Source organism: Lissotriton helveticus, chromosome 7 (genome assembly GCF_964261635.1).
Source record: "Lissotriton helveticus chromosome 7, aLisHel1.1, whole genome shotgun sequence".
NCBI lineage: Eukaryota > Metazoa > Chordata > Amphibia > Caudata > Salamandridae > Lissotriton > Lissotriton helveticus.
Window position 1 is genome coordinate 570929257 of NC_136068.1, and position 15297 is coordinate 570944553.

At 42.2% G+C, this 15297-nt stretch overlaps 1 protein-coding gene across 1 annotated transcript in view; it reads right to left on the reverse strand.

Moving 5' to 3' along the window:
* Positions 1-15297, reverse strand: part of LOC144766898 (carbonic anhydrase 4-like) — a 142534-nt gene that overhangs the window by 44496 nt on the left and 82741 nt on the right. Inside the window, exon 4 of the mRNA XM_078650606.1 lies at positions 6935-7099. Within this exon, the coding sequence (XP_078506732.1) occupies positions 6935-7099 (165 nt within the window). The remainder of the gene's footprint in view (positions 1-6934; positions 7100-15297) is intronic.

Sequence of the window (15297 nt, forward strand, 5' to 3'; positions counted from 1 at the left end):
GTTAGACCTCTCTCATCTGTGAGTCCTATGTTAGACTTTGAGGTCTCGCTTACATGTCTGTCTCAGGTTGGACACTGAGGCCCTTCTCACCTGCATTCCCAAAGTTTGGACTCACTGATGCAATTTTAGTAAACTGAACGGAGGACCCTTACCCTGTGCGAGCCCTGTTGACTCAGTACCGGAGCCCTTCTCCTGCCACCGGCTGCGCAGCTCACCCCCCGCCGCCGCTTTCAACACTTCACAGCGGCCGCCGAGTGGGGGCGAGCGCCTGGTGGAACTACATCACCCAGCAGCCTTCCCGGAAGTGCTTCACACGGGAAGCGCGCCAGGAGGCGCATAAGAGCAAGCGTCACTCCCGGGCGAGTGGGACACCCTGATGCAATTTTAGTAAACTGAACGGAGGACCCTTACCCTGTGCGAGCCCTGTTGACTCAGTACCGGAGCCCTTCTCCTGCCACCGGCTGCGCAGCTCACCCCCCGCCGCCGCTTTCAACACTTCACAGCGGCCGCCGAGTGGGGGCGAGCGCCTGGTGGAACTACATCACCCAGCAGCCTTCCCGGAAGTGCTTCACACGGGAAGCGCGCCAGGAGGCGCATAAGAGCAAGCGTCAACCCCCGCCTCGCGGGAGCGCGCGGGGCAGCGCCGGGCTAAGCCCGGGCCAAGGGCGGGCCCGTTTCAGCCCGTTCCAGACAGTTCCAGGCTGGGCTGGGCCACCCCCCTTGGCTCCTACTTATCAGACGCTGCCATCATCTCAAAAAGGTACTGCCTGTAGACACTTGAGTACTTGGGAACCTGACTTCTAACCTTTACAATAATGACCAGGGGTTCCAGAAGTAAGACTGCTCTAAAAACTGCTTCGTTCACAGGTCCCATTGACCTGTTCATCTCAAAAACTACTGAGGCTATTAATCAAAACATTTCTCTGTTAGAACGTAGGGTGTCCCAGGACCTTGCGATCGCCCGGAGATCGTCAATGGGCCCCATAGCAGCGGCCTTAACCCCATTTCCATCAGCTTCTCCTATCCCACTTCTATTACAGTCTGGTACAACAGCCCAAGTTCATTCCATCCCAAGTGCTGTTGATTTATCAGCTACTAACTTATCATTGGAATTGGAATCGACTGGGAGTCTTGAGATTACCCCGGACCTTGAGCGGATTCTGTCTGAAGAACCTGCACAAGATCCCGAACAAGAAACCCAGCTCAAGGGGGGTAGAGAAGGTGCTGTTCCAAAACAGCCAGAAGTCTATAAAAAGGGGAACAACACCAAACACCACCATAACACCAATAAAAAGAAAGGGTCTATCGTACCACCACTCAATAAAGCTCATTCCAGTAATAATTCTGTACCACCTGCTTTATCTAATCTGCAATGTCCCACACTGGACAATGTTCAAGAGGGTGGCCCCATTCTGATTGACTACGATACTCCACAACTCTTCGATAGATTCAGGGAATTATTAAAATACCATCTTCAACCCCTGGAACGGAGTATTATGGCAATTGAGAAGCAACTTGCCACACTCCTTGCTAAATTACCCAACCAGACCAGGGCGGGAATCGTAAATCCCGGGGGGGGCTCGGTAGTGGACAATCCTGGGATCACACCAGCTAACCCAGTTAGACCACCTGTTATGCCCATAGTACAGGCAAAAACAAAAGAGCCATTAACCCCCCTACCACAAGCTTCAAATAATTGTGCTAATTCTAAGTCAACAGCCAAATCTACATCTCAGTCATCCTCATCAAATCAGCAAAATCCTTCTTTTCCTCCCCCTATAGTTCCACCTACAGTTGCCAACCTCACCGCGGCCAAGGGGTCTTCGCAGCCATCCCAAATTAAACCACCAGTGCCCCAAAAATCAAATTCTTCAGAGGGCAAGAGGGGCCTAGATCCAAACGCCCAGTTCATCTGTCACCTGAGGTCTCCCCATTTACGGTAATTCTAACGGGAGTACCCGAACTAACAGCAGGAACAGATGAACCATCCTGGTCCCTCCTGAATAAAATCCTCAATGGCTTAGTATTAATAGGCCATTACAGCCCTCTAACACCAGTAGAATATCATCTGTCCGTAGAGTACCATGGGTGGGGGCGAGTCCCAAGAGTATTCAGGGGGATTGCGTCATTGTTACTTGTGAAGACGCATCCACCGTGAATCATATTTGCTCGTGGCCTGATTTGGAGAAGAAAGGGGGAATCGATACCCATCGACTCTCCTTCTTCTACCCCCCCGTATATAACTATCACCCCCCAATACCGCCACCGAATTGGGTTTTACCTCCAGAACAATTATGGAACTATGGAGGTCCTTGGCTGACCCAAAAGAGCAGGAGTAGGGAATGGGTACCTCGTCCCTGGTATCCTAACAAAGGCAATTTCATGGGTGACGGGTGGCAAGGTATTCACACTAACAACAGATTCGACTGTCTTGAGATGGTTGATTGACTCTCTGCCCTACCATCATCAAGCCAGTCCGCCATCAGGCAGTTAGGGTCTGTTGCATGCGTGCAACCTGTCCACGAAAGTGTTCTAGCAGCCCCCTCTTTGGATTATGTACCCCCCAGTGAACAAGTGGTCACATGGGAGGATTCTGTACAGGACGGCAGCCTTGCAGAACTTCTCCCTTTTAAAACTAACCCGAGTAATATCCAAACCCCTATCTGTAGGCCTGCAGTTGGGTATCCATGGAAAGGTGTTTCATGTACCAGTATTGAAGCATGTGTGTCCCTTGATGTCCCTAGAATTGTCTTAGGTGAGAGTACCAAGGAGGTTAATTTAACTACACCCCGCGCCACCCAGTCGGAGCAAGCTGTCTATGGTACCACCGAGTCTACCGGCCTTACCCTCATTTCCTGGAATATTGCCGGTATTGCAGGGAAACTAGACACTCTCTTCTGGTCTAAGTTTATAGGGGAAGGATTTGATATAATCCTCCTCCAAGAAACCTGGTGCCAAGAGCAAATAAATATAGAAGGTTACTCATCCCACTGTCTTAAAGCCACTAAATCTAGTTCAGGCAGGGCCAAGGGGGGCCTTTTGTTACTTCTGTCCAATAAGCTACGTAACTGTATAGTCAGAAGTAGCACGATTGTGGGAACCCATAGCCAGGTAGTGAGGGTTGAATGTAGTAAGGGAAATGACTTGGTCCTGGTAAATTTTTATAATAACATCTTTGATGCCTCCAAAGGGAACATTCTATTCCCCCTGGAAAAGGAAATTTTAAGGGTTCTGGGCACCTCCAACAGAAGGGCAGACGTTCTATGGGCTGGGGATTTTAATCTCCAGCCATGCCACCTATCAAAAGGGAATCCCTGCGGCCTTGGAATGGTGATGGTTAATCATCGGGGGAGTGCGGGAGAGTGTGAGGATTTTCTTCACTTCCCACATTGCCATTATGGTTCAATCTTAAACAAACTGTTAAATAAATTTGACCTACACTTGTTAAGCTGTAACAAAAACAGTTTGAATGTTATTTGTCCTACCTTTACAGGGAGGGATGCCGGGACATTCATAGACCATATTCTGTTCTCCAGCACAGGAGATTTCATAAACCTGTGTATCAGAGAGGAAAGTCTAAGTGACCATAATAGCATCTGCGTTACCCTTCCGGGACGAGGTGCTACACTAGCGACTGGAGAAACTTGTTCCACTGATATAGTACCTATTAGACCAAATGGTCTGAGGATCAGATGGTCTGGAACAAACTCTACGGCCAAACAGAGGGAGGTCATAATTAGTTGTTAAACGGAAATTAGTTATTGTTTAAAAAATGTTATTAACCCTGATTTCCTATTGTCACAATTTATTAATATTAACACCATTATAGAAGGTATTTTTACCAAGACATCCCCATCTAATAGAGCTATAAAGCGGGGATGGTTTGATAAAGCCTGCACAATCGCCCTAAAGGAATTGAAGAAGGTACTATGCATTAAACCCCGAGACAGTAATGGAATAAAACAATTAAGGGTCAACTACAAAATGGCAATTTTTAATAGGAAAAGGGTTTTACAAAGTGAAGCTTGGGATAAGCTAAAGGAAGCAGCTGAGACCAAAAACTGTAAACTTTATTGGGAAACAATCAACAGCCCCTTTTTAAATACTGATGGTATCCCGGAAATAACTTCCTACGTTGCATGCAATGACTGGATCACTCATTTTTCTAGTATTTTTAATCCAGAGGGGACACCCCTAGTTGTATCAGCTAGTGAGGCTTCATCCTGGATACCTCTACCCCTGGGAATAACCCTGGAGGAGGGTCATGAAGGGCTCTCCAAAAGCAAGGGGGGGAAGGCCCCGGGCCCAGATGGGGTCCCCATTGATCTATTAAAAGCAGAACCGAATTTGTGGGCTCCTATTCTGGTGAGGACTTTTAACTGTGCGGCAGAAGGTAACATCCCTCCCTCCTGGGGCCAATCAGTTATTATTCCCCTATTCAAAAAAGGTAGCAAATCTGAGGCTTCCAATTATCGTCCTATTTCTTTGTTGGACGCTTCAGTAAAGGTCATGAGCAGAATTCTGCTCAAAAGGCTAGAAACCTGGGCTACAGACTCGAATATTTTAACAAAAGTGCAATATGGCTTCTGGAAAGGCATGGGTACCCTGGAGCAATGCGTAAATTTGGACCTCATTTTTAATAAATATACTGTAGCTAAAAAGGGCAATCTTTTTTTATGTTTTGCTGACCTGAGCAGCGCGTTTGATTTAGTTGATCACGCCATTCTTTGGGAGGTTTTGTTAGAGTCAAGGAAATTGTCCATTTTCTGGCCAGGCTTTACGAGAAACTTTCCTGTAAGGTTCGTTATGGTACCCTAGGCGAATGTACACCGTTCCTCAAAGTTTCAAGGGGAATTCGCCAGGGATGCGTATTGGCCCCTCTTTTATTTTCCCTTTTTATTAACTGTATTGATCGTAACCTGGCCGATATCCCAGCAGATGCTCCCCTGATAGGAGGTAAACCTGTCCCAATCTTATTATATGCGGATGACGCTGTTCTCTTATCCCGCACTCAGCTTGGGTTACAGCGACTAATTGATAGTTTTATGCTGTTTATTCAAAACAGGAGGCTCCGTGTGAATAAATCCAAGACCTATGTAATGTTGTGCGGGCAGGCTGTAAATAAACTGAAGCATAACTTTTTTTTAGATAGCAATAAGATGACACACGTTAAATCTTTTTGTTATTTTGGAATTACTTACACTAATGACGGGTCATGGAGATCTGAGTTCGACAACATCAGACTGAAAATGTTGCGGTCCACCAGTAGTATATTTCGATTTGCATCCAAGCTTGGATCGAGAAGTATCCCAGATATGATCAATATATATAACATCCGTTGTGTTTCTTCTGCATTGTATGGGGCGGGCGTGTGGGGTCATACTGAAGGCCCTTCGCTCCAAAAAGACGAAAACAAGTTTTTAAAGAGACTGTTATGTGTCCCTCCTTCTGCCTCTGTACAACTAATTCACGATGAGGTAGGGATCGAGTTTATCTCTGACTTAGCAGCCGTTCGGCCACTCTTATTGTGGCGCTCTATTTGGGCTAAGCCAGAGACTCGATTCACTCAAGAGATTATCCTTGATTGTATAGGATTGGATTATTCATTACGCATACAGTGGTTGAAATACAATCATTTCTGGTACAAAACCTTATTTGAAATTGATGTTCTCCTTGACCCCGAATTGGCAGTTGCAATCCCCAAAAAAGAAATTAAACAAACATTTTTAAACTTTAAAAAGAATGAGCGAGATAAGGTGCATGGCGAGTTAGCCACCGTGAAGTTCTACAAGGAACTGAATTTAACCCCGGGGCTTCAAACCTACCTTGCGAACGTGTCCCGTCCCTCCCATCAATTTGTGCTAACTCGAGTTAGATTGGGTATTGTACACCACCTTGTGGCATTCCCAAACCAGAAAATAAGATCCGAAACTCCCTGCCCGTGTGACAACATTTCACGACAGAGCTGCTGTCATTTTCTACTTTTTTGTAAATTTTATCACTTTTTAGGGGTAAAGTATTTAAAACCCATCTTTTTAAAATATAATATCCGATCTTCAAAGAGCGCTCTAGTACTATTATCTTCCCTAGAGAACGTGGATATTTGTTTCTTTGCTGCTACTTTTATTTTAAAATGTACAGCTGCCAGGAAGAGCATAGTGCTGCTATAACTTTATATATTCCTGTCTGTACATGAATGTCCTTGTTTATGCTGTTTTATGCCCACAGTATCTATACGTATGGTCCTTTTTACATATATCAAATTATTATTCCCGTGTTTGCCCGAGCCATATTTGAATTTTTGTTTTAAATTGTACAGCTGCCAGGAAGAGCATAGTGCTGCAATAACTTTATATATTCCTGTCTGTACATTAATGTCCTTGTTTATGCTGTTTTATGCCCACAGTATGTAAACGTATGGTCCTTTTTACATATATCAAATTGTTATTCCCGTGTTTGCCCCAGCCGTATTTGAATTTTTGTTTTAAAATGTACAGCTGCCAGGAAAGCACTTGGTGTGATAAATATATTTATTCCTGTCTGTACATACATGACCTCTTTTTAGCTTTTCAGCTATGTTTTACATTTCTTATTACTTCTGAGTATATTTTGAGTCATTTTTAGAATTATTATATATGCAATGAATTGTTTTTAGATGTTTTTGCTTGTATGATTTGTATTTCTCAAATCGAATAAAAGCTTATGACTTGACTTGATGTGCCCAAGGTTGGTCAGTGAAACCTGTCTCACCTGTCTGCCCCAGATTAGACAGTGAGGCATCGCTCACATTTGGGGCCTTCTTGCACACGGACATGTCTGTAGCCTGTGTGTACCAGCTTTGACGGTGAGGCCTCTCACACATGTGTGTTCCCGGGTGAGCAGAGAGTCCTCTATCTGTTGCCTGCCCCAGATTGAACAGTGCGGGGTCTCTCACCTGTGTGTCCCAGGTTGGTAAGTGAGAGCAGTTTGCTTGCATTTTCATATCCAGTGAACGTGAAGGCAGTGAGGGTGGAGTTGTAGACAGCAAGTTCATCAGTAATGTTTACAGGGGATTGACGGCTCCCATTGCAGCTGCCCAATGTGCTCCAGGTAAGTGGACCTGTGGGAAGAGATAGACACAAACGTAACAATATTTATGAATTTGTCAAGCAAGGAAGTTTAAGGGCGCTCGGACCCCAAGAACTGGAATATCATGGCCACCCTTACTTGAATAATTTAGATACTCATGACACATTTGCTATTGTGGTTTCTTGTCAAGAGTGGAGCATAATGTTTTCTCCACCAAAAACATTTTTAATATTTGCTTTTGAGGTCATTTCATTACCGTAGGCAAGGCAAAATGTAAGCAAATAGGTCTATTTTTTGTTAGTTGAAGTGTTTGGTAATAGTGGAGTACTTTGGGCCAGATTTATCAAACTATCACGCAACACAGCGCAACAAGACACCTTGCTGTGCTGCTTGACAGGGAGAGGGACACCTTCCTGCACAAAAACTATCCTCAGTTTTTTCCCCTTTCTACATGTACTTCAGGATGCAGCACACGTTGAAAGAGAACAAAAACAAGGAGAAATAAACATATTTCTCCCCATAACGACTCCACTGGGAAAGTGCAGCATTTTGACGCATTCCTAAGTCTACAGCTCATAGTACTTCTGGGAATGTGCCAAAATCCATGGGTGGATGCGTGGAAACACCCATGCTTCACCAGTGGATCGCCTCTCTGGTTTAGAGTAATACAAGGCAGCTGACTTGTGTTGCTTTACTCTACTCCAAATTTTCCAAGCCATGCAAGGTGTTCTTGTGTGGCTTGACAAATCTCACTCTAGGGTTTGCATCGCCCTGTTTCCCCTTCCATGGTCCAAGGGCGAAGCAAAACCTTTGATACCCTGCCCCTTTGTGTCTCTTGCCACCAGCTGTTCAAAGAAGAAAATCCTATAATGAACCAGCATCATGGGTTGCAACTAACACTTAGAGGTTGGCCCTCTGACTGTAGTTCAAACAGGCTGCATAATAATTCTCTTAAACTGTTTGACTCTCTTACTCTAACTTAAGACAGAATCCCCATGAGCCATGTCCATTACTGAGCACTGCACCAGTCCGCAGAAATAAAGCACCCATCGCCAACTGGACAGGCATGGAATAAGTGAAGAGGTCTACAGAGTACTGTTAACCAACCAAGAGACCTGCAGAAATGTTAAAAGCTGACAACTTATTGAAAATCATAAACTGCGCACCAGTCTCTCATACTTCTTTATCCATGATACTGCAAAGGGCTATGTCGTATACCACGATAATAGCCTCTGGTGGTCATCACATGCAACACGGACACACTTCTCATATAGGATAAAAAAAAAGACAATCCCTTTCCAACCACACACCCTACATACACACTGTAGCATGCTACCAATGTCGGCAAGCATTTCATCACACCACATAGGGGTAGTAAGCACTATTTAAATATTACAATACAATACATATATTTGTAAAGGTGACACTTATGTTGCTAGCATTATGACACTACATTTTCCACCACAATATTTTCATAGATGGTATGTTGTCATACAACTGTCTGTGCATTGAAATTTGGATGGCCTTTGCTCTCTGCTGCAACCTTTAGTTTTCCACCAACATAGTGATGGAGCAGGGTTTACGCAAAATGAAACCTGCTCGAATTGAACCCCTAGTGATTAATACTAATTGTGTGGCGTGCAAACTTATGCGGGAAAAGGGCTAACATAAGGGAAAATGCTACTGCGCAAGTGCAAATTAAAATGTTGGAGGAGGCCGCAAATGCTTATGGCTAATGTAAACATAAAAGGACTAATGCTGCCTTACTGCACTTTACTAATACATACAGGAAAATAATATGAATCTAGAATGCGGATGGGTAAATGCAGCACACAGGGTTGGTGTGTTGTGGTATACCATTATAATTGATTAATAATGACTGTTTGTTTTCCGTATAAGTATGGTTTTCATGCTCTGTAGAAAAAGCCTGAAAGACACTTTAGAAATAAATGCGGGTTAATTCTGAGTGAGAAGGGGTAGGTGGAAGACAGTTCGTCCTTCAGGGGACCTATGTGCCTGCCAAAGTTTGCATGGAGAAACAAAATAATCTTCGGAAGAAGAACACTTCCTTAGAGAGCGGCGTAAATGAACAATCAAGGCACAATAGTTGTTACATGACAGGGATGGAGTAAATGTGCACTATGACAGCGGCTCGAATTTGTATTTCCTGGGATGGAAGTTGATAAGATGAATAAACAAAAAATGAAGTCTCTGAATAAAGTGACATTGCGAGAGTTGTGTGACAGTACACCCCCTTTCCTTAACCAACAGAATGAGGAGAAATTGTCTGTTCTGACACAAATGTGGATTGGTCTTTTTGGGTTTTAGGGTATAATTAAGGTTCCCGGGGGAGGGGTTAGGGTTTGCATAATTTCTAACTAGCGTGAGGAGCGTCCCGTGTTGCTGTCTCCTATTCTTGAGCTGGCTGTTTCTGTCTGCTGATTTGTGACTTAATCTTTGCCTCTTCAAATCTTCTTGTGAGGTCTTACCACTCTCATGTTGAGATCAGTTTTCCTATTTCTGATTGGGTTAGTATAGAAAGAAAACTGAATTTTGCATTATCATTTACAAATGCATTTTAATTCTGAACCTTTTGTCTCTACGCCTATCCACTCTCTCATGCATTGTTATTGAGATGTATGATTGATATATCTCATTTATTTGTTTCCCATGAAGATCTATGATTCGTACTGTATTGGCATTGATGAGCATTTTCACACATTATCTATATAAAGCATTATAAATACACAAATGATGAGAGGGACCGAGAACATGGCCACACACTAGCAAAGTAAGTTCATAATATTCATGGTGACAGAGAATAGACTAAGCCCCATCACTTCGTCTCAGCAGGCTAGGAATACCCAGCAGACCCCAGCCTCACTTTATCACCCATGCACTATGTAGGAACTCCATTGACTCGTTAACACAAATGCCAGAGACTCCAGCTATAAATGTACATGGGACTAGCCTATAATACCTTTGTATGCCTTTAATGTATCTCAAGATTAAAGCCATTGCCGATGTTTAACTGTATCGAACATGTTAAAAAAAATCAGTTAAAAAATGTACACAAAATAAATAAATACACAAATGACTTTGTCTCTATTAGTGGTGTTAATCTTTGGCTTAAGAAAGTATTTTTAGATCCAAGTATTGATTTGCCAAACCCTGATTACATAAATAAAGATTACATTGCCACAAATCTCATGCAAAGATCGCATGGTAATTGGATGTTGGTAGGTTTAGAAATTGTCACCCATCCAGCGTGAAGGGGCTTGTTGGGTAATGAATTGGGCCCTGGAAATGAAATTTTGTTAGTCCCAGATCGCTGGATCAGTTTTGGTAGCAGCTTAATGGTTTTAATGAATTATTTTGGCAAATTAATGGTTGAATGAAGTATTTTGGTTACTAATATGTGGTATTAGCGTTTTTTTATGTAGTCTGGAAGTAACGGGTACGTAGTTGCCTAAGATCCCGGGATGTCTTTAGCCTCAGGGGCAGAGGAAGAGTGTGGCAAAGTAACACACTAAAATGCTTTGTCTGTTGTTGTGATATTGAACAACAAAAGAGGCTGTTAATATTACGTAAGGGCCCTAGTCTGAAATTAGTAAAATGATAGATTATTGGGAAATTTTAGAAAGCGCACCTAAAGAAGTACCAAAAGTTCTTTCACTTGAATGAGAGTGAAGTGATGTTGGTCGATATTCCACTAGATGCAAAAGGATTTCTACGGGTGATCGAACTATCTCTTTGTTAGTAGAACAGACAAAGTAGCAGTGTTTTGTGTCGGTTCTAATCATTTTATTTTGAAAAAGTCTTTGTAGTTCATTGGTGTATTATTTTGTAAAGGGAAGGTCAGTTGAAGGAGTTACACTAACGTCACTGAGAGATGTGCTGACATTGGTCAGATAGCGGGAGCATAATCAGACAGTATTGTGCTGTTATTGGTTGGTTTGTGCGAGTCGTGCTGATATTGGACAGTGTGCACAAATAGCGTGAGTGGAATTACGGAAGTATTTCCTTGGTTTCGGAGTGTAAAATAACAAAGAGAGGGTTAAAATGAAGTTATTAAAGATGTTGCAGACTTTGCTTAGAAAAGATAGGCCTAAACCTATTAGATATGGAGTTCCTATACCACTTGCTGTTTCACCTGCTTCTTTTAGGACACTAGAGTGTGGATATCATACGTGTACATGGTTGGAGAATTGGGTGAAATATACGGAAGGAAAAGGGTGTTTAGCTTTCTCACAGAATGGTATTTTTAATGTGAGAATATTAGAGAATTTGAGGAATCAGATGAATCTGTTGAGACCAAATCCTAGATCCATGCAGTAGGAGGCTCTTGAGGAATGGGAACATGAGGCGCATAGGAGAGAGAGAAACAGGAATGCAACACAATATAGAAATACAATGAGTAGGTATTCAGTGGTGAAATGGGATGTCCACATGAAGAGATGGAGGAGAGATGTAATCTCAGAGGGATTATATCCAGTGATTGTTGCCGAAGATCAGATGGGAGGAAAATGCAAAGAGAAAAAGAATAATGTAGAGAGTACAGAACTTGATCCAAATGAGATTGGTGAAGAATTATTGGATGAGATGTTATTGAATAGACCTCCACCATATCATGAAGATCAGGAAAGGATTACTCCAAATGCACCATTAACTGAAATAGAAGTTCCGCAGATTTCACAAGCTTCACAAGTTCAGTTAGTTTCACAGTCGGCTGCAAATATTTCACAAGAGAGAGAGGTGGATGTACTTATTAAAGCAAAAGAAGAATTGATACAGATAATTAATCAGATGAGTTTGAATGTAGAAGCATTGCCAGTTCCAGTGACATTTGGACCTATAGTCCCATTGTATAGCGAGGGCCAGCATGTTTCACGAGTCCATGCATTGACAGATCCAATGAACAATGCTAGGAGTAGTAATAATTCTGGAGTAAATGAAATGGAAACATTAATTGATATGACAGAAAGACTAATGGAAGCCGCAAAGAGAAGTGTGCAAGTAGACCCTAGGAGATTAATGCAGAATGTGAAAGAAATAACTTCTGTATCAGAGTGATCAGTATGACCATCACCAGAGGAGTTAGCTAATTGGATCAGAGGGTTGGCATCTAGTAAGATGAAATCAAATGTGGATGTGAGTAGACTAAAAGCTGATCCGGAAGAAATGATTCTAGGTACAATTAGTCCAGAGAGATTGGGTAAATATCAGGAAGAAGAGTTGTTATTTTTGTGTAAGAATGTTACAGTGAAAGTGAAGAATTTGCATGAGAATTTTGCAAAAGCTGCACAGGCATATAGAGTTGATATTGAAAAATCAAAGGCTTTACAAAAGACATATAGGTTGGATTTTAGTGGCAAGGATGTAGAGAGTTTAAATGCTTCAGGTAAACGTCTGCAATTAAAAGAGTTCATTAATACCCTGAAGAGATGGCGTGAATTGGAATGTTGGGAAAGGCAAATGGGCGAAAAATAAAGAAGAAATGCTTGTGAATAAAGGTGCGACTGCACCTCCTTTGCTTCTGTTGAGGGAGACGGAGACAGTGATAGCTGAAATTATATATCCAATGAGAGAAGTTCCAGGTGGTGGATATGTCCACATTCCTTGGTCAAGACAGGATATATTGTCTTTTACAAAAGAATTTCCCAGATTGAGAGAAAAGCCTGTCGAATGGTACAAAGAGTTGTAGAGGTTTGTAAAAGTTTCAAAGGTTTTTTTGAACGATTTGGATGGTTTGTTTGATATTGTGGTTCCAGCTGATTTATGGACTGAGTGTAAAATGACTTACTTGAAGAGTAAAATTTCCCCAAAAGAAACAGATTGGGTTAACGTGTATGGAACGACACAGGAGTCAAAGGAATCAGTGCATGCTTATTATGAAAGACTTTTACATGTGTTTAAACAGTATAGTAGTTTTGAGAACATAACTGACAAAGATATGGAACATTTGTATGTACGTTTGTGTTTGGATTGAAACCAGAGATTAGCAATATGATTCAACAGCATCCGATTTGCTGGCAAAATAAGACAGTGGTTGAAATTCTGAGGTATGCAAAATATTGTAGTGATGATATTGAATCAAGACATAAGAAATTGAAAAAGAAAATTATGTGGGAACAGGTGAAGGCAGCACAGAAAAGTGGGAATTTTGTTGATTATTCTCAAGCTGGTTTCCAAGTAAAAAGGACAGAATCAGAATTTCCAAAATGGTCAGATTTCTAACATTAAGGGCATGATGACAAATTGTGGTGTTCAAGTGCAGATTCAGGGAAAGGGTAGAGGTAAAGGAAATAAAGAAGATATGAAAAAGAGATTTCCTTGCCATGCGTGTGGAAAGTTGGGACATTGGAAGAACGAGTGTAAGACCTAATTAGAAAATAATGGAATGGCCCAAAATTTCAATCCACAAATGCAGAATGAAGTGGTTGTGAATCAACAGCTGCAGCAGCAACAGGTACTTTAACCTTAGGTACAGCAGGTACAAAGGTACAAATACCACAAGCTCCTATGCCTAATAATCTGAATGCTTAAGTACAAAGATACAGTGTGAATGCTGTATTTCATATGGGTGAACAAATTGGTATGAATCAAAATGTACAAATGGTTTCACAGTACTGGCTACAGTGTCCTGAGAGTGATTCAGATACATATCAATGACGGTGCCAGAGGGGAGGAGGAAGAATGCGTGCTTGGCGCATCTCTAGAGGTAGATCAATGTGGTCCTTTTGTGGATGGGAAAGTTGAAGGTAATGATATTACATTCCTTGTGGACACAGGTGCTACCGGTTATACTGTGAGAACAGCAGACATTCTAAATCTTCCCCTCTCTGGAGATACTATCCAAGGTATAGGAGTTTCAAATCAGCTTATTAAAACTCCAGTCACAAAACCAATGGAGGTACACATTGGAGAGTTTAGAGATTTGCATCGGTTTGTGGTGTGTGACACAAGTCCGGTAAACCTTTTAGGTAGAGACTTGTTATGTATGATGAATTGCACCATCTCTTCTACACTAGATGGCATTGCTTTTCAAACGCCAGATGAGGATGTTGCGTTCAAAGTGATGTTGGCATGGCAAGGGACAGAAGTGAATGATTTATATCCTTTTTTACAATGAAGGATTTGCCTGTTGAGTTGAGAGAAACAGTGATGACTGATGTGTGGATCAGTGGTTTCTCACTGATAGCCAAGCCATTACATAGATTGTCTCACAAAGATGTAGTCGATCCAATCAAATTGGATGAAGAAAGCATGAAGGCTTTTGTAAAATTGCGAGACAGTCTTTGTCGAGCACCTGCATTGGGAATGCCAGATTATTGCAAAGACTTTGCATTATTCTGTTGTGAGAAAGATGGATGTGCACTTTCAGTTTTAACATAGACACATGGAATGGTGCATCGTTTAGTTGCATATTTTTCTGCTACCTTGGACTCAGTGGCTACAGAGTTGCCAGGTTGTTTGAAAGTGGTGGCTGCTACTTGTGTGAGTCTGGAGCAGAGTGAATCAATTGTGATGGGGCATCCAGTGAGAGTATATGTGCTACATTCTGTTGAGATTCCATTGACAAGGATAAACACTTAACAAGTAGTCGTTTGACTAGAAATGAAAGAGGGATATTGGAAGCTGAAAATGTGACTGTGACGGGATGTACAACATTTAATCCTGCAACCTTGTTGCCGAGCATAAGTTGTGAAGAAGTAGTAGATGAAAAAGATCATGATTGTCTGGATGTGACAGAGTTGTGCATCAAGCCAAAGCCTGATATGAAAGACAAACCATTGCCTGAATCCGATTGTGTAATGTTTGTAGATGGGTCATGTTTGAGCGATGAAAGAGGTGCTTTGCATGTTTCTTATGCTGAGTGTACAGTGGCCATGGTTCTTGAAGTATCGTGTATAAAAGGGATCAATTCAGCCCAAATCTCAGAACTGGTCGCTTTGAACAGAGCGTGTATAATTGGCAACAATTTGAGCGTAACCATATTCACTGATAGTCAATATGGTTTTGGGGTGGTGCATGACTTTGGACAATTGTGGGTGCAATGTGGATTCCTGACTTCTTCAGGATCCCCAGTCAGAATAGTAAGGATGTAAAAGATTTGCTAGTTGCACTACATTTGCCCAAAGAGATTGCAGGGGTTAAATGTCCGGCACATAAATCTGGAAATGAATATGAAACAAGTGGAAACAGATACGCAGACCAAGTGGCTAGTTT